Source organism: Passer montanus, unplaced genomic scaffold (genome assembly GCF_014805655.1).
Source record: "Passer montanus isolate IOZ18808 unplaced genomic scaffold, ASM1480565v1 scaffold18, whole genome shotgun sequence".
NCBI classification, from domain to species: domain Eukaryota; kingdom Metazoa; phylum Chordata; class Aves; order Passeriformes; family Passeridae; genus Passer; species Passer montanus.
This window is the reverse complement of record NW_024365381.1, coordinates 2,402,493-2,425,036: the sequence shown is the minus strand read 5'-3', so window position 1 is coordinate 2,425,036 and position 22,544 is coordinate 2,402,493. Positions and strand designations below refer to the sequence as shown.

Genomic DNA, 22,544 nt, shown 5'->3' with positions numbered 1-22,544 from the left:
ATTTAAACTGCTGGAATAAACAAAGTCAAGGGGAAGTATCTTGCTGAAATGTCACCTCCCACAGAGCTTGTGGAAAGCCATTACTATTGTAAAGGTGCATATATAAGATTTCAAAATTGATATTATGTCTCAAAATATATACTTCAAGAATGCAAAGCATATGTCAAGGGCAAACAATTATCTTTCCCAGAGATTAAATAAGATTGGCATTTTTTTATATGTTGAAAACTTCCTGGTAGGTTTCAGATGGTATTTTATTGTCCAATGTGGTATGTCTAAATCAACTAAATAGTTCACTTGAGGAAAAAATGTAAGTAATTTGTGGTTATAAAGTTTTAACTTACCTGCCTTACTTTGTCTGAAACACAAGGCTATAATCTCGGACAGCTACCGGAGGAATTAACTGGCTCATAAACTGGAAGAACCTTGTCTAAGTGTGCTTTAGTTGGTGCTAGAGCTGCTCAAGAAGTAACACTGTGCCAAAGTAGGGCCAGAACTGTGGGTCTAAAGACCAAATATCTTCCTCTTTTATTCTGTACCTTCTAGCAGGACTGTCAACATAAAGATACCTGAGAGAACAGAGGAACTCTCCATCTGGAGCTGCTGGTAGAGTAGGGGTTTGAAAATGAGGACTGAAGAGCAGGGTCAGAAACCAAGTAATCTGTGCAATGTCAGCCCTATAGGTTTTCTCGGGAATGTCTGATGCTGGAATCCTGAACAGACTATGCTGCAAAAGGGAGGGCTGTGCTGCATGGAGGGATCTGCAGGGCTGGGACAGTGGTCCAGCTGAGTGCTGAGTTTCGTCTTTGGCCTTATTCCCTGAACTCCAGGACCAGGCAGAAGGCAAGGGTCCTGAGGTGCAGTGACAGTGGGTATCTCTCTGTGCTGATGGGACTTTATCTAGGGGCAGCCCCAGCAACAGAACAGGAAGATGTTGAATGCTCTGATTCCAGGTGATATATTGTTTATGGGCACTGCACAAAGACTACGTATCCAGGGAAAAGGGCAGCATGTTGCTGCCCGTCAAAGGAGACAACAGACTGGAGACTGCATATGAGACCAATAAAAAAAACACATTTCCAAATTGACCCCTGTAAGTATTGGTGAGGTGCCCTGCCCTCTCCAGAATTTCTTGCTCTTTCCCTGGCAGATCCCACTGCAAGGCGCCATGGTCTATAAAACATGTCAGTTTTAACCGTGGAGCAAATAGAAAGAGTGGGAATGAGTGTAGGACGGACGGTGTCATGAGCGTGGTTGTTGGTCAGAGAGCTCCTCGCGGTGCGGGGCAGAGCAGCAGCGGCTGCGGCTGGTGGGGAAGGAGGCAGCGGCTGCTCCGTGAGACAACCGAGCTGTCGCACAACCCACTGCAGAGCGTTTGCGGGCAACCAGGACCACTTTTTGTTTGCCAGTGGCTATACGTGTCACCCAATCTGGGGCACTGTCGCAGGTGATAAAATAAATAGCTGGAATATGAGAATTGAGGCAATTCAAAGACCAAGAGCCCTCAACGGGGAACTGTTGCCTTGGAATAAAGCACTATTCTACTTGTAATGCTTGACATACACAGTAGGACTGCATCTTTTTAAAATTTTTCCCTCCCCAGCCCTTCCCCTGTCCCCCTCGCTGAGGTCACCCTGGTGTCAGCGATGTATGAAACACGTGCATGTGAAAGCACTATTACTAAGACTGTGAAATCCCAGAGCGGTGTCTATTGCCCTGCCTCTGGCATCATTCTCCTCCTTGAGCTGAGGGCAGTCGAAGTGCTGCTAACAAATTAGGAAATCTATCAAGCTTCAAAAGGAACAAAGCCTGGTGAGGAGGTGTGAAAGCAGCCTGAAGCCCTGCGCCCAAGGGTCAGGCGATCTCCGGTAATTCGGAAAGGGAGCGAGAACAAGGGAGTCCACAGGACCAAGGAGAGAGCAGGGGTACCCTGGCCATACCCTCAAGGCACCCAAAAGGGCTCCTGCCCTCCTGGCTGCTTTGGTTTTTGATTGTTCTTCATCCATAATTTGAAGAAAAGGGGGGGAAATTAGTCTTTTATGAAGGGGGCAGACAACTAAATTATTATTTTTCTTCTTGCTTGATTTGAGGGCTAGAGATTAATCTATTTAGCCCTTTCGCTGGTTTGAATTAATGTTAGGAGGAAGAAACGCACTCGGGAAAATTAGACAGGAGAAGGATCACCTTTGGCTAAAACCGTACTTTGCGTGCATTAGTTTATTTGTGCTTATTTTTCCCACGTCTGTTCTCCGATTGTAAGGAAATATACCAAGTGCGAAATAAACGTTTCGACAAAGTAAATAACTGTTATTACTACTACACGTCCATAAATATGGTCTAAAACTAATAATTGATCACAGTACTTTTCATTTCTCTGCTTCCACTCTCTGAAGGACACCGTGCAACGGAAATCGTGGAGGACACGGAACGAAGGAGTTGGGGAGAGAGGGCGGCCCTGCTCGGAGGCAGTGGTCCTGCCGGGAAGAGGTGACACAAGACTTCCCTCCGAGGGAGCTTGGAAGGGCCGTCTGAGGAGTGTGGCGACGAAAAAGCTGGTTAAAAAAAAAAAAAAAAAAAAAAAAAGGGGGGGGGGGGGGGCGCCCCGGGGGGGGGGGGGGTAAAACCGGGCTGGGGAGATGCTGCCCTGGTGGATGGCGAGGACAGAGCTTACACCTGGGCTCGCGAGGTCTGTCCCCTCGGCTTGCAAGACCCCATTTTCCCCAGAGCCCGGGGGTCAGCGGCGGCTTGACCTGGTGGCGGCACCCGGGACGGGTGGCTCTCGCAGGACGTGCCAAGGGGCGCGGGCGGAGCAGGGGACCCGAGGGCAGGGCCGGGGCTGCCGCCGAGGAGCCGGAGCTCCCTCCTGGCTTGGGCCGGCGCCGCCTCCGCTGCCGACACGTCGAGGGGCGGCGGGGCCGGGCGAGGCCCGAGGCTGCTCGCCGAGGCCACCGGGCCGCTGCCGGGGCACGCAGGCTTCCGACAGCTCCGCAGCGCTCCCCGCTCGGCCCGGCCTGCAGGGGCGGCGGGGCCTGGGGAAGGGCCGGCAGGGTGAGCTCATTCACGTCGGAAGCAGGGCGTCTAAGGCGTGATACATGGGAATGCTCCCAGGCATCCCTTAGAGACCTGCTGTGGCGGCCTCGGAGTGTTTTAGCCTCCTCGCCCCCAAAGGAGTCGAGAGCAAGGACCCGCCTCATGATAGCCCTGCTAACACCAAGCACACTGGCAGGCACCAAGAGCCCCCGGGAAGGGAGGTTGGCGTGAGGGCTCGGAGGTGTCCGCTAGCAGACACCTTTCCCTCTTACGGGAACGGTGCTCTCGTTTTCCTTCCCACCGCGGCTGCAGTGAGGGGCTGCCGAAGTGGGTTATCACCTGGGAAATTAGATAGTCAAAGCTAAACCGCTTCTGCGGGAATCGCGAAAACACAAGGAACCAAAAAGAGAGGGAGAGAAAAAAAAAAAAGAGCGAGAGAGAGAAGGAAAAAATAGGAGGGAAATTATAGGTCTCAAATATTCCTTAATTCATGTCCCTAGGCTTCCAAGCAGGAGGGAAAACTAGCTCTTATCTTTTTTTTGCTAAAGAAATATCAGTGCAATCCCGATCGGAGCCACATCTCTCCACTGCCAAGCAGCTCTCTTTCGAGTATGTTCACATTAGGTATGATGTTCATAATAATAACAACAACCCCGAGAATTATGAGACAAGAGCACGTTTGACAGTGTTTGAGAAATTCAAATACAGCTGCATCGGCTTTGTCTCTGGTTCAGTCACATTTATTTCCCTAAGCTAGGCAGACAGCCTGAGTGAAGCATGACAATGAGGTTTGTAAATAGCAAATGGAAGGGTTTGCGGGGTTGTTGGGTTTATGGTTTTTTTTTTTTTTCTTCCTCCCCTCCCTGTTTGATTTTATTCTCAATCCAAATAACCTTCCTCAGTGAACGTTTCAGACAAGAGAATGTGAGCGGGAGGGGACGAGGGGGGCTTATAATTGCAGGTTCCCTTTGGAGCTGGAATTAAAACGCTGACGGCGTGTGTTGCAGAGGAAAGGTGCAGAGGCAGACTCCGCTCTGACTGCAGGACGGCTGTGTTGTCACTGCTACAGCCTTTATTTACAGCCAAGCACTTGAGAGCAAACGACGCTTCAAAAGCGCTGAAGTTGGGGGCCCTACTGTCTATGCCGAGATGCCAGGAGCACCCCAGGCGGGAGAGGGACCCAGGACCAGAAACCCGCTCCCTCCGTTGGGACCCCGCAGCCGCCCGAGGAGTGCCCTGGCACCGGTTCCCATTCCCACCCTTCCTGCGCATCCCGAAGTGGGGCTGGGGGTAGGGGGGAGATCAGCTGGAGATGGCTTTAAAATGCCTAAGTAGAGCGAATAGGTACACATTAGAACAGCTAATTTCGATCGGTTACTCTTGCCAGGTTCGAGTGCTCTGTGCTTGGCACTGCACAGAGACCTGTACCTCAACGAAAGCACTGAGGATGGGGTGAAATTAATAATTTATTTTCCTTTGACCAGAATCCTCTCCCTTATCCAAGTCAGGTCGTCACTTCTACAGACCTCTCCTGCTTTCGCTGGTTGAGAAATGTATTCCTGTCTTTTATCAAGCTCTTACTCTCCCCTTCCTGTAGCCTTGTCTCAGAAAAAGAAAAAAAAAAAAGACAAAAAAAAGGAAAAAAAAGACAAAAAACGAGCCAACAGCCACCCAATTTACTTCAGCTACTTAGACCAGTTAAAATACATTTGCAAAAATGTCTGCAGCTCTTCAAAACTTTCCCTGCTTCCTTATCAAAGACATCTTTCCAGCGGAGGATTTGGGAGTGCTTGTTTATTTGTTTTGGGTTGTCTCAAAACTCTCTCAGTCTGTCGCTTGTTACTGCCTAGCGTGCGCATCTCCTCACGGCCGGCCTCCCTGGGAGTGCCGTGGTCCTGGCAGCTGGATCCGAGCTGAGAACTTCACCTGCTGCACAGATTACCCCCAAAGTTTCCCGCAGAGACTATTGTGCTTTGCTAAGTTTTACTGAACATACCAGTAACTATTTTTTCTTCGGCTCTTTTTAGCGGCTTCAGTGAAAGCCTTTTCTTGTGGCTGCCACTTCAGTCCCTATTCATGAGAAAGGGCAGGACACCGACGTCGGAATCCTCATCTTTTCCTGGGAGGGCAGGAGGGAGGAAGGAGTGGGAACCTTTGTCGCTTCGGGAAGCCCGTTACGAAGCGGACGAAGCCTGTCCCTGCTCTCCGTAAGGCAAGGAACGAGACCGCAATAATAGAATACAAACATGTGTTTTGTTTTCCATTAAGTCGATAGACCAGACAAGGTCTGCCCCGGGGAAGAGATGACTTGAGCTGTTAATGAGAGCTGACACTAGGATTTAAATAGTGAGGGCTCCTTTCGCCAGCCGTGTCTCCGCAATATTGCTTTCTTTTTTTTTTCCTCCCCTCTTCTTCATAGGTCTGAGAGGTGCCCAAGCAGTGAGCGCAGGGACAGAGGGGCCTGACAGAGGGGACACTTTTCAGGGTGAAGATGGCAGGACCTACCACTCCTGCGCTTCTGTTTTGGATTTTTTTTTTTTTATGGAAGTCCTTTGGAGGCGAGAGGGGAGACGAAGGTGCTTACAATTCTCTTCTCGGCGCCCCGTGTAGGTAAACGTGAAACTAACCCGTTCTGTACTGGTACCAACACTGCACAGAGAACATGAGGGCGTTTGAGGTGGAGCACAGCGGTGGCTGGCGCTTACAAAAGCGGGCGCGGCCAGCGCGGACGGGCCGGGGGTGCGGGGCGCGTTCCCCGGGCGCTGCCGTGCCGGGCCGTGCCGGGCNGCCCCGCTCCGCTCCGGCCTGCCCCGCCGGCATCGCACATGGCCCCCGCCTTCCCCGCGGGGACCGGGTCCCGCGGGGAAACCTCGGAGTCCCACGGGCGGCAAGGCTTTCTGCGGCCCCGGCCGCGGCGGCCTCGGTTTGCGATACGGTGGCTGGGTGAGGGGCTTTATGGTGTGAATTTCGACGATAAAAGGGTCTCTGCGGAAGACGCGCAGGAGGTTGGAGCCGGGAGCCTGGGTAGGGTGCTCCCGTGGAGATGTACGGAGTTTGTGCTGCGGCCGGTTTGCAGGGAGCAGAGCACCGCGGTGCTTGGCTCGCACGGGAATATTGTCCCATCGGTAAAAGCTCCTGCGCACACTGGGATCCCCCACACGGAGCTCCGGTGCCGCCAGAGGCAGATGCGAAGCACGAAATCGGCGGCTGGCCCTGGGAAAAGCTCCCAAGCTGAGCATTTCTGTTGTGTGAAGTGTCCGCATTAGCAGCCCGAACACGTAGGGAAAGGCTGACATCTGCGATTTGGTACGAGGCACCCGAGAAATGACAGACCTCCCGGTTCAGAGGGGCGCCCCCGCCTCGGCTCCCGGCGGGGGAGGGACCCACCGAGCCCCGGCGGCGCCTGCGGGAGCGGCTTGCCCCAGGGAAGGAAACCTCCTCTCCTGAGCTTTCCTCAAATATGAAAACAGCTATACGACAGTCTCTAGATTTGGAACGTTCACGGTCAATGGCCAGAAGTGAAAAGATAGAAGGGGACCTTCGGTATAAACTTTGAGCCTGATTCCAGTGAAAGTACAAATAACAATAGTTTCCAGGCTTTTGTCCCCGGTTTACAAAATAACACGCAAAATCCAGGTTGCACCGTGGGTCATTTTCCTCAGCCTTTGTGCCAACACACCTCTGCCTTTTAACTCCTCACTGTATAGTTTATACACCATCCCCCTACCACCCTCCCGAATTTTTCAAAGCCCATTCACATCACGGATCTGAAGTAGAAAGAAACCAGAGCTACTTTATTTTACGAGTGCTGGCGAAAGCCGCCTGGGCAGGGAGACCCTTGGGAGCCGGCGGTGAAGGCGCGGCCGGACCGAGCTGCGCTCGCCCCACGGCAGGAGGGACCCGCTCGGGTCGGCGTGGGGTCCACCCCGCTGTGAGCACGCACACACACACCAGCAGCAGAAATTTGAAGACTTGTCGGGGCGGGGGAGTGAATAAAAATTGAAAATAAGAAAAGAAAAAAAAAGAAAAAAATCGTTGGGGGTTAAACCCGAAAATAGTAATTTTAAAAAGCCCCCTGGCAGAGGAGTCCTGAAAGTTTCTTCTAGCTCTCTTCGTATTTTCTGCAGTCTGTAGTTTGTACTGGGCTGTTGGAGTCGCGTCACGGAGGACATATGCCATTCCCATGGATCTGTATTTGTGTGGTCAAAATAGTAAAGGGCACTCTTGTTACTTCGATAGGTTTCCGAGCCCTTGCTGGGCTACGGCTAAATGGCACCTTTAAGTGCCAAGATACGGGGCAAAGGATGTATTGTAAGAACGGATGGAAGTATGCTTGGCATAGCTGATATTTATTGAACTATCCAAAATTAAATAAGTTAGTTACAGATAAAGAAATGTTAGGTATTCCATGACACCATTGTTGCGTGAACTGCCTTCAATTATGTTATTTTGTTTTCAGGGCTGTTCTGCAATCATCTTCCACACGGTTGGTGGAAAGGAGCGATCTCATGGGCTGCTCTGCTTTTTCAGAGACGATCAAGTCAGTCCTGAGAGAGGGGGGGAAAAAAAAGTGGCTTTAGAAGGAGAAAAATTGCTGCTTCTGTGAGTTCAATGAATTATTTTAAATGCCATATCTCAGAGAAAAGGCCTCCTATAACAGATTCCTAGATCGTGTCAAATTATAATGAATTGAATCACAAGAAGCAATTACAAAGCAAATATTGTGATCGGTGTTGTGGGTAAAATCGGAGCCGGATTTATAGAGGAATATTAACTCAGATTTTTTTTTTTAGATCAACATTGATTAGAATGGTGTTAAGCCTAGAGACCTCTTCCTGTAGATGGCGTCCTTTGGGTACTGAGTAATCAATAATAGTACTGTCATACTCAGGAGACTTTATTAAGCTTTGGATAGTAAAATAATTAATATCTTTTTAGTTATATTTTTATTGAAAGTGAAAACCCCTGGATTTATCGTAAGCAAAAGTGTGTTTCTCCTTCACGTGGATGCAAATAAAAACTGTTTGAATAAATAAGTTCTTTCTGAACATTTTGTTGTCAAAGTGTTAAATGTCCCCGTCATTTTTATTCAAACACTAACATGATTACAGCCAATTATATATTCACCACTGTTCTTTATTTTAGAGTAATTGTACTTGTCACTAATAAAACAGAGACATAATGGATCGCTACTGTTCTGAATTTTAAAGCAATTTTCTGTAATTTGATTGAATTATACATCATCTCCACTACTTTTTTATTTCTATATTTTGAAATTCTATTTTCTTGAAAATTGCAGTTCTATTCCTGTTTTGTTGATCCTGAAGTAACGAAACCTTCTGTAACATTTATAAATAGAGCCTCGTCCCTTTTGAAACGTGGAAAATCATTATTTCAGTCCCAACATACTTAAAGCTTTAGATTGAAAATCTGAAAGTCCAGAGAAGTGCCTAAACTAGACCGTTGGCTCAACACGCTATCCTTGGAAATGAGAAGCAGAACAAGCAGAGAGGAAAAAATCTCCAGTGTGCATAGGAAGGGTTGATGAGTCTACTGCAATGATTTGAGGAGTTTCTTGAGGTTCAAACATAGAAACACATCAAGACAAGCAGTTCTGTTGCTAGTATTTACCACAGAAGAAAAATGCGCGGGGAAAATACATGCCAATTATATTCCTCTAAGAATTTAGAGCCACTATACTGTCTGTATGATCTTTTAGGTAGGCGATTATAGGTAAGAAGCCCAGGACTGAACTTGGCTATCTTTAGGAACAGACAATAGAGATGCAGAATGATACAGAAGTATATGGAGAGACCGTAAACACGTACAAAATAACCCACTGCGGTGAGTTATTCTACTGCTCCTCGGGTTGTTTCTCTGAGAATGAGCTCTCAGAGGGCTGGAGTTTTGTTGTTGTTTTCCAAAGCCGAAAGCATGTCTTTAATTTAGCAATTGTATCAACCATCAACGCGGAGAGGTATGATCTGCGTTGTCGACAAACACAAATCAAAAATTGATACAAAGGCTTTCACAAGTTAATTTCATATGACAAAACACGTGCCCACCACAACAGATAAAGTTGAACTATCGTTTGCAAACTGTGCGATTGCGTAAAAAGATGGTTTTTTAAAGTACAATCAAACATGAATGTTTTCTCCATTATTGTGTAAGCTAAAACTAAGGGAAGGTGCAGGAATGAGCGGGTGGCTCACTGTGAGATGCTTTCAGTGAAGCTTTAGCGGGACACGATACCGACCTTCAGTGAGAACCATGCTTGTTGCTTTTGCAGATTCTCTCTTTAGCATAGCCACAGAAATTAGCTTGAAGTCGCCTTGGAAGGCAGAAAAAATACTAAAAAAGAACTATTTTTCGTTTAATTAATTCCAAAGTGTGCAACGACTCGAGAGACTTTTCTTTGCCCTTTCATTGGTGTTTTGAAACGAATGTGAAAATAAAGTGTAATGTCATCCTCTGCAATATTCTGCTAGAAGACAAATGGAAATTACTTATTTGTTGGAGTTTCCGTAGCTACGGCATGATTTCATTACTTGGTGGTGTGTATAGCTCGATTATAATAAACATTGTTTTCTAAAAACTCCTAGAAAACATAACCTCAGTGTGTGTGAGCGTCTATGCGAGTGCCTCATCTAAAAGATGGAGAGAAGAAACCACACCAGGGGGATGCATTCCGGGAGAAATCTTTCTATGTTTTTCCTCTCCGCATTGTCAGTGCCGGGAGAGTCTTTCTGCAGCCACTTCATTTTCTTGGTCATATTATTATCGAGGCAAAACTACAAGCCCCAGGCTTTAGCGAGGCATGGTCCGCGCTCGGTGGGAGGGACACAAATGGGATTTAACTTGTTGCCAGTCATTTTTGTGTGTTTGTTTGTTTGTGCTGGTGCTTTAAAAGCGAAACAAATTCCAGAAACAAAGCGGGGGGGAGGGGGAGGCCGCGGAGAGAGGGAGGAGGAAAACAAGCTCTATATAAAAGGCATATCATATTAAAATAATACATGGACACACCCACTGATATCAAGGGTACGATATCAGCCCTTCCCCAAGAAACTTATTTCTAAGTGGTAGCGGTTATAATCATCCAACAAGCCCCTTGCCATCACTCCCCCCTCCCTCCGCTAAAGAAAGGAAGAATGAAAGAAAACATGGAGACCACCCTGCCCGATATAAAAAGTGTTCAGAACAAGCTAAACAAAGAGGTAGATCCTGCGAGCCCTGCTTGTGCCAGGACACCAAGGAGCGAGCAGGGTCCGCTTCCCGAGCAGCCTCATTGGCGCTAGCGCCAGCCCCATCATCCCGACACCCGCCAAGCGCGGGTCCGGCCGAGAGCGAGAACGGCACCTCGCTCCGGCACCTCCTCACGCCTGAGCCCCGACACGGGGAAAGTCAACAGCATCCTTCCTCCGAGGCTGCCGAACGCCTTCTCCTAGAGCGGTGTACAGCCGATTGTGGCTTTCTTTCTACATCGGGCATTTTGCTGTGGTTACAAGGGAACCCCGGGGCGGGGGAAGATAGGAGGATAAGGGAGAATGACGCGCTTTTGTAGGCCCTAAAATATGGATCTGCAGCTGACCCGGCCGAGGGCTGCGGCGGAGGCGCGGTGCGGGTACCGGGCCGCGGCGCACGGAGCAGCGGCGAGCGGGCAGCGGCGGGCGCGGCACGGCCAGGTAGGACGGGCGGATGGGCACCCCCGGGCACCGGCGCCCCCCCGCGCCCGGATGCCTTTGGCGGAGCGACGGAATGGGAACAGCGCTGGGAGAGAGACTCTATCTGTCCTTCTGCTGAGGAAGGGGTGGAAGCCGAGGAAGGGGGGCGGGTGGAGGGGGGGAAAAGGGCGTCTTTTCTCTCGAGTCACCGAAAAACTGCAAAGCCAGATTCATGTGTCATTTGCCAAAGATTACGTTTATAGGCGGCTGAAGATCTTTAGAACTACACCATGAAAATATTCCATCAACAGTTTCTTAGGAGTGAAAGAGCAGCTAGAGGTCTTCTTCAAGCACTACTTGGGGTTTGTTCTGCTGTTTTTCTTTTTTCTCCCCAGGTCCCCCATATTTTATTTCACATTCTTTGCTTCAATATCACAACGCCGACATCAACACCGGCCTAGAACGTTTTAACAGTAAACCAAACAGAATATTAAATTATGCATTTAAACCTCGAGAACAAAACAAGGCTTTTCACTTGTTCATTTATCTCTTGCATTTTATTACTGTCGTCTACATAACGCTGTGGATAATTCCTAAAGGATATTTTATATTTTTGTTTGGTTTCTGAATTAAGGAGAGCTTTCATTACACAGATAGACCCATTGCCTATGCAGGTGTAGCGGCTCTTTTCTGCACACTAGCATATAAAAAATAGCGATATTTAGGTTCTAAAAACCCGCAGATCTTCAAGTTGGCAGTGAGTATAAAAATATTCTGTTCTGAAAAATTCTGGCAGTGGCAGCTGAACACAGTAAATCCAGTGGATTCTCTACACTCCCTAGATAGGTTTTCTGTGGATAACATTCTACAGCTACAGGAATAAATAAATAAAATCTTCAGCTTTTAATTAAGGCGATTTAATTCAGACCTCTCCACTCGGCGTAGTCGCCATGGGAAATGTATACTCCAATGTTTACTCGGATCTCTTTCTGTCACTATTCTGTCTTGTTTTACGCTTACGACACCAGCAAAGCTTTCTGGCCCCTACAGCCATTGTTTCCCACTTCGACGTTCTGCGTTCAACCTCTGCCCGCCCAAGAAACTCCCTAAAGTTCAACAGGAGGGGAACTCAGTGCACTTAGTTTATTAAAGTCATTGTTTTAACGCTACCTCTCCCCTAGTTGCTCAGGCTTCTCTAAGGTATACAGTGCCCCGCTGGCGGTTCCTTATGGTACAGTGCAGCTTCTCAAAAGATCATCGGATGGAGAAATTTAGCTCTTTTTGAAACATTTAAGTAACTGAGCAATTAGTTCTGAATGGGATGGGGGGAGGGAAGACTAGAGAGCTTAAATAAGGAGGGCAGGGGGGAGAGACACAACACAGCTAGCCCAAAAACAACAGGGATGTGTATGCATGGGAAGGAAACTTAAAAGGTTTGTATTTAAAGTGTGCTTGCAAGGTCTTCGGCACAATATGTGCTGCTCTCCTTAAAGGGGCACCGAGTGCCAATAACCATTAGTCATCCAGTAGGGACCTTTCATTACAGATTTATCTTTAGGGGGAGTTCCCCGAAGGGAATACAGCTACGGATTTCAAACTCGGTCCAGTTCCAGTTACACAGTGCGTACCTGCTTCAATAGAAGGGAGAGATACTTACCAGAGTTTCAGGAGTGCGCGGATAGCACCAAGGTCTCTGCAGTGCTCCTTTCCTCTGCGGAATACTATCTTGCATCCGAGGCAGTTCCCAGTCTATATTTGATATTAACAACCTCAAATACGAGGCTCTCCCATAGACATTTTTTTTCCAGGGTTTTCAAGCAAATTTCTCGGTGCCACAATGTTATGATGGAAGGATGCTGAAATGACAGGCCTCGTAGACGCTTGTCTTAATCATCGGCTTCTTAATTTAGTTTTAGTGCTGTGGTTTTGTGTGTGCGCGCGTGTGTGCCTGCGCTTGTGTGCGCGCAAGAGAAGCCTCTGACAACCTGCAGCTTCCTAATGACTGACGAGGCAGGGCTGCTGCAGCAAAGTAACACTTCCCTGGTGTGAAGACCTCTTACTGGGAAGTTTAGTTCACTACTGTTCTCGCAATCCTAATCGTATAACTTGTAACTAAAACCCAAGGAAGAAGGATATAGCATGCTAAATAGACTAACTTCTAATCACTAGAAGCTGTTGCGGATTAACTGGAAACTGGCTAGAGGCGGACACCTAAACTTAAATCTACAAATTCAGAGAGAAGTCTGGACCATTGAATGCTTCTTCCTCTCCCTGTTTGCCTCCATTCATCCATCCACCTTCAGTCCCATTCACCCCTCTTCAAAATGTTTGACTACCTCTTTCTCTTTGTTAGCGCACTGCTCCGTCCCCATTCGCCATGCCTTAGCAGCAGGGTATCAGTATCTGCTGAGCAGTCCTTACCTTAATTGCCCAGGTAACCTGGAATAAATAAGGCAAGCTTATAGCCAAGGGGGAATAGAATTATATAAGCGTACATGGAGGCATTTACTGTACTGAATGTGATATTACTGATTGTTAAACCAAAGTGTCCGGACTCGTTTCATGGAAGCATGATGCCATCGAAGCGTGGTTACTAAATACCCTTTCTTCATGGCTGAAAAAAATCTCATTCATTTCTTAAGCTGTCAGTACATTTTAGCAGCTTAACCGCCTTGAAAGAGCCCGAGAGTACAGAGCCACTATACCCGTGTGAAGGGGATTGAAGGCTGAAGCTGGGGCGGGGGGTGGTGCAAGGGAAGTACGCTATATGCATTAAGTGTACGTTGGAAAGTGTCTTTTCTTCCTTTGGCCTTTAATTTAAAAACGAAATAAAAATTAAAATAATTTTTTTAAAAAGGTAGGGGGGAGGGCGGGGACGGAAAAGTATGTGGTTGAAACACTATCCCTAGGAGTTATACCCAAGAGCTGCACGGAGATCGCTGTTGAATGGCACTTCAGCCAGGATGTTTCAGCTCAGCTATTCAGCCCCATCCTGACCCCGGAGCTGGATACTCTGAGTCCATCCCCGCCGCTGGGTTCGGTGGATCCGCAGCGCCGACGAACGTGCAGGTGAGGCATCATTCACACTCTGCAGAGAGTCAGCTCCTCTCTGCACACCCACCCGCATTTCACAGGGCTGGGGCTGTGCGCCTCCTTTCCACGCAGAAGCTTCTATTCCAAACACTCCACAAAACCCTCCCTGTTAGAAAATGCTGCCATGAGGGACTTTCTTAAGAGAGAATTCGGGTTTAGCCAAAGCTGAGCGGTCAAACCTGCCGCTCATGCAGTGCCCCGACGCACAAAGGTACCACTGAAGTGGAGTCGTGCTCGGGGCAGAGCTCAGGAAGGAACTGGCGTTAGAGTAACACCGCCGCATTTCCAAAGTAAATAGTTTTATAAACGGTGCCTTTTCTGCCGAAGGAAAAAAAAAAAAAAAAGATGGACTCGAAAGTTTAAGTCCAACAGAAATTATAATTGACGTGACTTCTCTCACATATCTTTTTGCTCTCCCGTAAACAATGAATTAATCTTCTGGACGTAGAAAGATACGTACTACATATTGGACAAAACATTTCCTTTTTTAGTAGAACTGTATATGCACAGCATTAAATATATATATATATATATATATATAAATCCTAAGTTTGTGCACAGAGTTTTATTCCGCACCCGTGACAAATGACCAAATGTTAAATCTAGATCATTAAATGTTTTTAAAGTGTGCTTCTGGCGGTGTTAGCCTTTTGCTCAGAAATGCAAAAAAGATAAAACTTCTATTTTCTTCCCTGCTACATTTTCATCCCTGATCACAACACAAAGTAAACTCAGCTTTGACCTAAGAAACACCTCAAGGCATTAAAATTTCAACAGGCAATGTCAGTGTTACATTAAACAAGAACTCCTCCAGTTCGCTACAGAGCTGGGATTTGAATAAAACGTTCAATGTTAACAAACAATACACACGTTTGGCACTTTGTGTATTAAATGGATCAAAGAGATTTGATAAGGCACAATACACCATTTGTACAGACCTGATTGAGTTAATATAATATCAGCAAATTTTACAACGAAATGAATCTGTTTCTTTTCTTTGTGTTTAAAACCAGCACAGATTACAAATTTTAATGATCTGAAAATGTTTGGTATACAAAATCATGCTTATTTCAGTATTAGCAAAAACACAAGAAATTTTTCAACACAAACACCCAGCTGTGTCTATTTTAAAAGCAGTTCAATGACAGCTTGCACTTATGAGCATGCAATCAGCTAATTTCGCTTTTTTTTTCTTCTGTGTTAATCAACACTTTCCTTCCTGCATATCAGAGTACAAATAGTATAGTTACTCCACATCAGTAAATGTTTACGTAACCTGTCCTTTCTCAAGAATCTGGTTACACCGAATCATTACATGCTAGACCGAGTAGGAAAACGCACTGGGCCCAGCCACCCTAATGGGATCCTAGTGCACCATAATGACACATATTAGTTAATGATCATCATAATCATAATAATATGCAGGAAGCTTACCTTTCCTCTTACCCTTGCCATGGTAGAGTCATATAATATCGTCCACACTGCACTCTTCGTCAAGAAATCCCATACATTGACTTCAGCGTTGAGAAACGAAATAATTATGAATTGTCATGATTAAAAAAAAAACAAAAAAAACCCCAAACAACCTGCATTTCTAAAAAATGCCTAAAAAATCTAAAACTAAACAACAAACAAAGGAAAAAAGAGTGGTTGCTGATCATTAACTTGTCTGTGTGTGTCAGTAGCAACCTGTTATGAAATTGGTTAAATAAATACAATTGTGGTAAGGTCATTCGAGGTTAATCCAATGCCCAGAGTTCATGCCATCCCCAATTGCAATTGTTTATTACTGGTCCATTTTACTTGTCCTCGTTATTTACTCTCTCTTTCCCACACTCGGTTTTCCTCCCTCCCTCGTACACAGACATACACAAACACATATAAAACGCACGTCTGCACAGAACTACATTCATTGCATTGCGCTCTAACCTGAATTTCCTTAGGATAAGTTGTTTTAGCTGGGGTTGAGCTGCACGTATTGTTTCTACGGAGCATCTTTTCCTCCAGCACAAACGTGAAGCAGCTTAACGCGCTGCTAGAGGTTTACCACAGCTTTGGTCTGATGCGATCAGCACGCTCTGTCCATTACATTTCCCCTTCTCCTTTCCGAGTAAGAAGGCTGCGCGATATATTTCACTTTGTTTTCCGGTTGGGTGTTTTTTTTGTTTGTTTTGTGGAGTTTTTTTGTTTGTTTGTTTGTTTGTTCGTTCCTGTGCTGACAGTAAAAAGCGATATGCTGTGGACCATTAATACCCAGCCCTTTGGTCCCGGCAAAGCGCAGCCGTAAGCCCGAGCCTAGTGGGAAGCGGCGGTGCCAGACCCTTTCCCTGCCCCGGGAGAGCCCGGCCCGCTGCCGCCCGCCTTATCCTTCCTCCCAGCAAAACGAAACCCCGCGGAACTCAGACCCCGTGGCCGGGCCCACGGGCCGGGCCGGCAGGAAACCGCAGGGTCGATTTCATGGGCTACCAATACCAACATTTATTTGGCACGCCTGGCGCGCGGCCTGCGCTCGGCTGGCTCCGTCAGGCCGGCGGCGCGGCGGAGGAGGCGGACGGAGCCCGACGCCTCCCGCGTGGCTCTGGCGGCCGCGCAAGGGAAGCGGCGTCCGAGCGGCAGCGGCGCGGGGCGGAGGGGGCGGCGGCGGGCAGGGAAGCGCGAAGCCCGGCTCCGGCCGCCGGTGACACGGGGCGAGCGCAGGGGAGGAGATGGGCCGCTCGCTCCCGAGCCTCCCAACTCACAGTCCGGAGAGCGGCGGGCACGGCCCGGGCGGGCCGGAGCAGACCCCGTCTTCCCCCGGCAGGCCGCGGGCAGCGGCGTCCGGCCCCGGCCGCCGCCGCAAGCCGGGCCCATCCCGCCGCCTGCGTCCCCTCCGGACGATTGTTTTGTTTTCTGCCTCGGCAAAATAACAAACAGAAATAACCGGGCCTGGGAAAATAAACTCGCCGAGCGACTTCGGCGGGATCCGCAAAGTAGTACCTCCGCCGCTACCGGTGTGCCGCCGCCGCTTCACCCACCCGGCCTCCCACCCCGCCTCCTTCGTCGCCAGAGGAAGGGGCAAAGCGGCTCGTGGCAACTTGAGTGCCCCGGAGGCACTAGGGGAGCGAGCGGGCGGCCGGGCCGGGCCCACGGGCGCGGGTTGTTCGGCGCGGGGGGATTTGTGCTCGCGGCGGCGGCCGGGGGGGCACGGGGCGGGGGGCGGCGGGCAGACGCGCGGGCACGCCGCCGGCCCTGATTGGGCGGCCGGTGGGAAAGGTTAAACCAAAAAATGTTTTACAGCCCCGGTGCGTGCCGGCAGCTCTGAAATTAATTGCGGCCGGGGCGGGCTGTATCGCCCGTCTGCCTCGCTCCGCGCCGGCCCGCGGCGGCTGCTGCTCCCTCCTGCCTCCCCCTGCGCTGCCGTGCCGGGGGAACCGGGCACCATGAAGTAGCTTTTTTTTTTTTTTTTTGGTGTGTCTGTGTGAAACAGCTCCGACTCGGTTTGATTTTTCTCTGATCGGTGATTATTATTACTGTTATTTTTTCCCTCCCCGGCGGTTCCTGTCCGTGCTACATGACTTGCCAGCGCTTGAGACTGCGGTCCAACTGCGCTGCCGCCGCCGCCGCCGCCGCCGCCGCTGCCGGTGGTGCCGCCGCTGCCTCGGCCACCGCCACCGCTTCGGCCGCCGCCTCCGCCGCCGCCCCGCGCGCAGCTCCCTCAGCCGCCGCAACTTTCCCCCTCAGACTAGTGTGTGATGTTGGACATGGGAGATAGGAAGGAAGTGAAAATGCTGCCGAAATCCTCCTTTAGCATAAACAGCCTGGTGCCCGAAGCCGTCCAGAGCGACAACAACCACAGCAGCCACAGCCACCACAACAGCCACCACCCCCATCACCACCACCATCACCACCACCACCACCACCACCCGCCGCCGCAGCAGCCCCAGCGAGCGGCCGCAGCCGAGGAGGAGGACGAGGAGAAGGGGCAGCACCTCCTGCCGCCCCCCACCGCCGCCGCCTCCGGCGCCCTGGAGGTGGCCAAGGCGGACATGCTGGCGGGCAAAGGCGAAGCGGGCGCGGCGGCGGCGGCGGCGGCGGAGCTGGAGGAGAAGGAGAAAGCGGCCGAGGAGAAGAAGGGGGCGGCGGAGGGGGCCAAGGACGGGGAGAGCGGGAAGGAGGGGGAGAAGAAGAACGGCAAGTACGAGAAGCCGCCGTTCAGCTACAACGCGCTCATCATGATGGCCATCCGGCAGAGCCCCGAGAAGCGCCTCACGCTCAATGGCATCTACGAGTTCATCATGAAGAACTTCCCCTACTACCGGGAGAACAAGCAGGGCTGGCAGAACTCCATTCGGCACAACCTCTCGCTCAATAAGTGTTTCGTCAAGGTGCCCCGCCACTACGACGACCCGGGCAAAGGGAACTACTGGATGCTGGACCCCTCCAGCGACGACGTCTTCATCGGGGGCACCACCGGCAAGCTCCGCCGGCGCTCCACCACCTCTCGGGCCAAGCTGGCCTTCAAGCGGGGCGCCCGGCTCACCTCTACCGGACTGACATTCATGGATAGGGCAGGATCCTTGTACTGGCCTATGTCCCCCTTCCTCTCCCTGCACCACCCCCGGGCCAGCAGCACTTTGAGTTACAATGGGACCACGTCCGCCTACCCCAGCCACCCCATGCCCTACAGCTCAGTGTTGACTCAAAACTCCTTGGGAAACAACCACTCCTTTTCCACGTCTAATGGGTTAAGTGTTGATAGACTAGTCAATGGAGAGATACCTTATGCCACTCATCACCTCACAGCAGCAGCTCTGGCAGCCTCAGTGCCGTGTGGCTTGTCAGTTCCCTGCTCCGGCACCTATTCCCTAAATCCCTGCTCTGTAAATCTCCTAGCAGGACAGACGAGTTACTTTTTCCCCCATGTTCCTCACCCTTCAATGACTTCTCAAAGCAGCACTTCAATGACGGCCAGGGCAGCCTCCTCCTCCACGTCGCCACAGGCGCCCTCCACTCTCCCCTGTGAGTCCTTAAGACCTTCTTTGCCAAGTTTTACAACGGGACTTTCCGGAGGACTTTCTGATTATTTCACACATCAAAATCAGGGGTCTTCTTCAAACCCTTTAATACATTAACATCCATGGGATCAGACTGTAAGTGAACATTTTACACACATTTGCATTGTAAATGATAATTAAAAGGAAAAAAAAAGCAAAACAAAAAAGTCCAGGTATTTTTTATTAAGTCCCCCATTTTCTGTACGTTTGTTCAGTCTTTAGGGTTGTTTATTATTCCACCAAGGTGAGGAGTGTCAGCAAGGTGCAATGTGGGGAGATTGCATTGTAGACTATGAAGTTTGGAAGACAAAATTATAGTAGAATGTGTATCTAAATAGTGACTGCTTTTGCAATTTTTTACTCAAATATGATGAGTCTATCACTAAAAGCCGCCCGATTCTCCATGTTTGCAGTATTATAAGTTATCATGGACATGTCGGTGGGTGCAGACCTTGAAAGAAAAAAAAAAAAAAGAAAACCAAACCAAACCACTAAATTTGTGAAAACTATAAAAAACCTTAAAACATAATTTGTATTTAAGCAGAATTAATAATGAAAAATGCCCAAGATCTACTTTTGGCCATTTATTATTTTATTATTTTCTTTACCGAATTGCTTTTTTTTTTTTTTTTTTGTTCATTTGTTTGTTTGTTTACTTTTAGACCAAAGATTGGGTTTTAGAAAATGCACTCAGTGTACGAAGTAATTTAAAAAACACAGCAAGATTATTTCAGTTTTCAGCACTGCCCGTTCAAATTAATCAGAAGGGGACAAAATTAATGATTGCCTTCAGTTTGTGTTGTGTATATTTTGATGTATGTGGTCACTAACAGGTCACCTTTATTTTTTTTCTAAATGTAGTGAAATGTTAATACCTATTGTACTTATAGGTAAACCTTGCAAATATGTAACCTGTGTTGCGCAAAAGCCGCATAAATTTGAGTGATTGTTAATGTCGTCTTAAAATTTCTTGATTGTGATACTGTGGTCATATGCCCGTGTTTGTCACTTACAAAAGTGTTTACTATGAACACACAGAAATAAAAAAATAGGCTAAATTCATATATACTTGATAGTTTTTTTGTCTCTTTTATTAACCCTAATGTGGCAGAGGCTTTAAAGTTACAGTGAGATCAGAGCGCTGCTTTTTGCACGGTCCACCATTTTTCACATGCTCCTTTCTTTCTCCCCCCGCCCCCTCCCATGCTGTCTTTAACTGCAGTATTTTCAAATGTAAAGGATCAGGGTATTGAATCAATCACCATGGCCACTATTTTGATGTCCATTTTGGGGCAGGACTCTTATAATATCTGCTTAAAAATTGTTAGTAGAAGGTAGGGTGTTTTACTAAAATCTGACTTAGGCTGAAAATGCTTAACATTGTATATGTATGCAAATATACATACATACATATACAATTTAAGTATATAAGCACACATTGGGGAAAAGGCCAAGGTGCATTATTGTATAGGTACGTGTTCTTCCTGCAATCTCTGAAATGCATTCAAAGACTTATTGTACCGAAAGAAATTAATTTCGTCTCTATGATGACTAGAGATATATTAGCAAAGGATGTGTACGTGTGCGTAAATACACACACATATCAGCTATCATATGATCGTTTGACCAAATTTAGCAGGCTATGATATGTGTGTGTATAAAATATAACCCTTATCTTAAAGGAGCGCTCTTCCGGAAGTATCTAGGCTGTGTGTATTTATATACTTTTCGTGCTGCAGACACTTTGGCTGTAGGTACTGTGAAAGTAGCGGTATTTTTTGGCAGCCAGCGCCGAGCTGTGCCCCGTGGGCCGGGCGGGGGGGCAGGAGCCGAGCGCGGCGAGGTGAAGGCGCAGTCCATGGCAGGGAGGCAGGGCGCCGCGGGCTCACGTGACGCCCTGCCTTGCATACCGATCTTTGAACGTTTTAGGGGCTAAAGACAACCAACCAGCCAAACAAACAAAGAAAAAGAATCAACAAAACAAACCTGTATGGATGCACTTACATGTAAACTTTTGAAAACGAGCTCTTTTTCTCTCGGTGCCGGCTGAAGCCCAGTAACTCACGCAGGCGTCCCTAAGAAAGCTGCGTTGCCCGGAGAATCGATCCATTAGTTTTGAGGGGGCAACGCTGCTAGTAATTTTAAGAAGCATTTAATCCTTGAAAGAATTGGTGTCTTGATGAGTTTAGAGAAGCCTATAAAGGCCACAACTCTTGAAAATAATTAGAAAACTTGTGCAAAAGGTTTAGGAACTAATTGGATCCCGCGGAGAGTCCGCAGAGGACAAGTTGTTCATTTGTTACGTTTGTAGCCCAAACTGAGCTCTGCAGCAGTGCAATAAATCGGCGACTGCTCACAATAGGCCGAATGAAAAATAATCTCTAGGTCGGAGATGTTATCGCAAACGCTTTAAAGAGCTTATCTTAGAAAGACAGAAAAGAGGAAGAAAGAGGGGGAAAAGTGCCGGGGGTGAATAATGAAGCAATAGAAAATCTGAATTCTTGCAGAGTGTATTTGTCGTGCTGAAAGAATAAAGGGAGGAAGAGAGAATCTCCCGAAAATAAGTAATATATAAACAGATGCAAACAGATCTACAGGAAGGAGAGAGAAGTGAAAGGTTACGGATGAGAGATGGGACACCCAGCTTTGCACTGTGTGGGGGAGAAGGAGAGAACTCTGATATTCTTAGCTTTCACTCTCACTCCTGCAATTCAAAATTAATCATCACTATGAGAAAACGATTGCTTTGTTTGGGGATGGAGAGATGGTACCATCACTTGGAAGCTCCTACCCTCCCCCATTTTCTTGGCTCTATTATCATTAAAACAAGTGATGCAAAAATACAAAAAAAAAAGTAAAACTCCTTTTCAACAAAACTATTGGAAATAATAAAATACAATAGATGTGATTTAAATTCTTGAAGCCTAGAGACCCCATTCTATGTACCAGTGCCTAAACAACTTAAAAGAGCAGCATCTGCTGCAGCTGACAAAGCAAATGATTTATTATTTACCACTTGCAACTGATTGTATGCTGTAGGAAATCCAATAGCACATACGTAAAGTATTATTTTGTTTGCAATGTAAAAAAATTAAATCTGCTGTCAGTGTACTGAAGGGAGGAAAGAGACAGATCAGGTTGGAGGAAAGCACAATCTCACCATGTCAGAGTTTGAGGTTGGCTAATAAGCATTAATTAGATAAGCGTGATGCATAATAATTCCTGAAAAAGGTAGCCTTGATGTAAGTCTCTCCAGACTTAGCTTAAGCCGGCACTCGCTCCCAGAGCTCTCCTTTAGGCTCGGTGTTGCAAAGTATTGCCTAAGGAGTTCAGGTGCCACAGACTTTTCCCTCTTACACCAGGCGCAGGGGTGGTTGCTGAGCTGGTAATTTATTCACGTTAGCAGGAATCAGACTATTTTTGTAAAGGAAAAAATAAGTACAACCCAAACCAAAAATAAAATAACACCAGTAAATCGCGAAAGTTGTGGTGGATTGTGTCAGGATTGCTAAGGCCCCAAATATGTCTTTACCTCTGCCTGCTCCTCAGACAGAGAAACCCTTTTGTTCGCTGAGGCTGATCTTTGCCCAGGCTCGTTCGGCACTGAATTCGAGGTGGTGGTTTGTTTGTTTTTCTTTTTGTTGTTGCTTTATTGTTGGGGGGGGGGGGGGGGGGGGGGGGGTTTTTTTTGTTTTTTTTTTTTTGTTTTTTTTTTTTTTTTTTTTTT

General features: G+C 47.8%; 1 protein-coding gene across 1 annotated transcript; it reads left to right on the top strand.

Annotated features, from left to right (window-relative positions):
• The first annotated feature begins 11,166 nt into the window (after nucleotides 1-11,166).
• FOXG1 (forkhead box G1) lies at nucleotides 11,167-19,879 on the top strand. The gene is made up of 2 exons (XM_039705468.1): nucleotides 11,167-13,760; nucleotides 17,347-19,879. Exon 2 carries the CDS (start codon nucleotides 17,516-17,518, stop codon nucleotides 18,893-18,895), a length of 1,380 nt encoding a protein of 459 aa, XP_039561402.1. The 5' UTR covers nucleotides 11,167-13,760; nucleotides 17,347-17,515; the 3' UTR covers nucleotides 18,896-19,879.
• The last annotated feature ends 2,665 nt before the right edge of the window (nucleotides 19,880-22,544 follow it).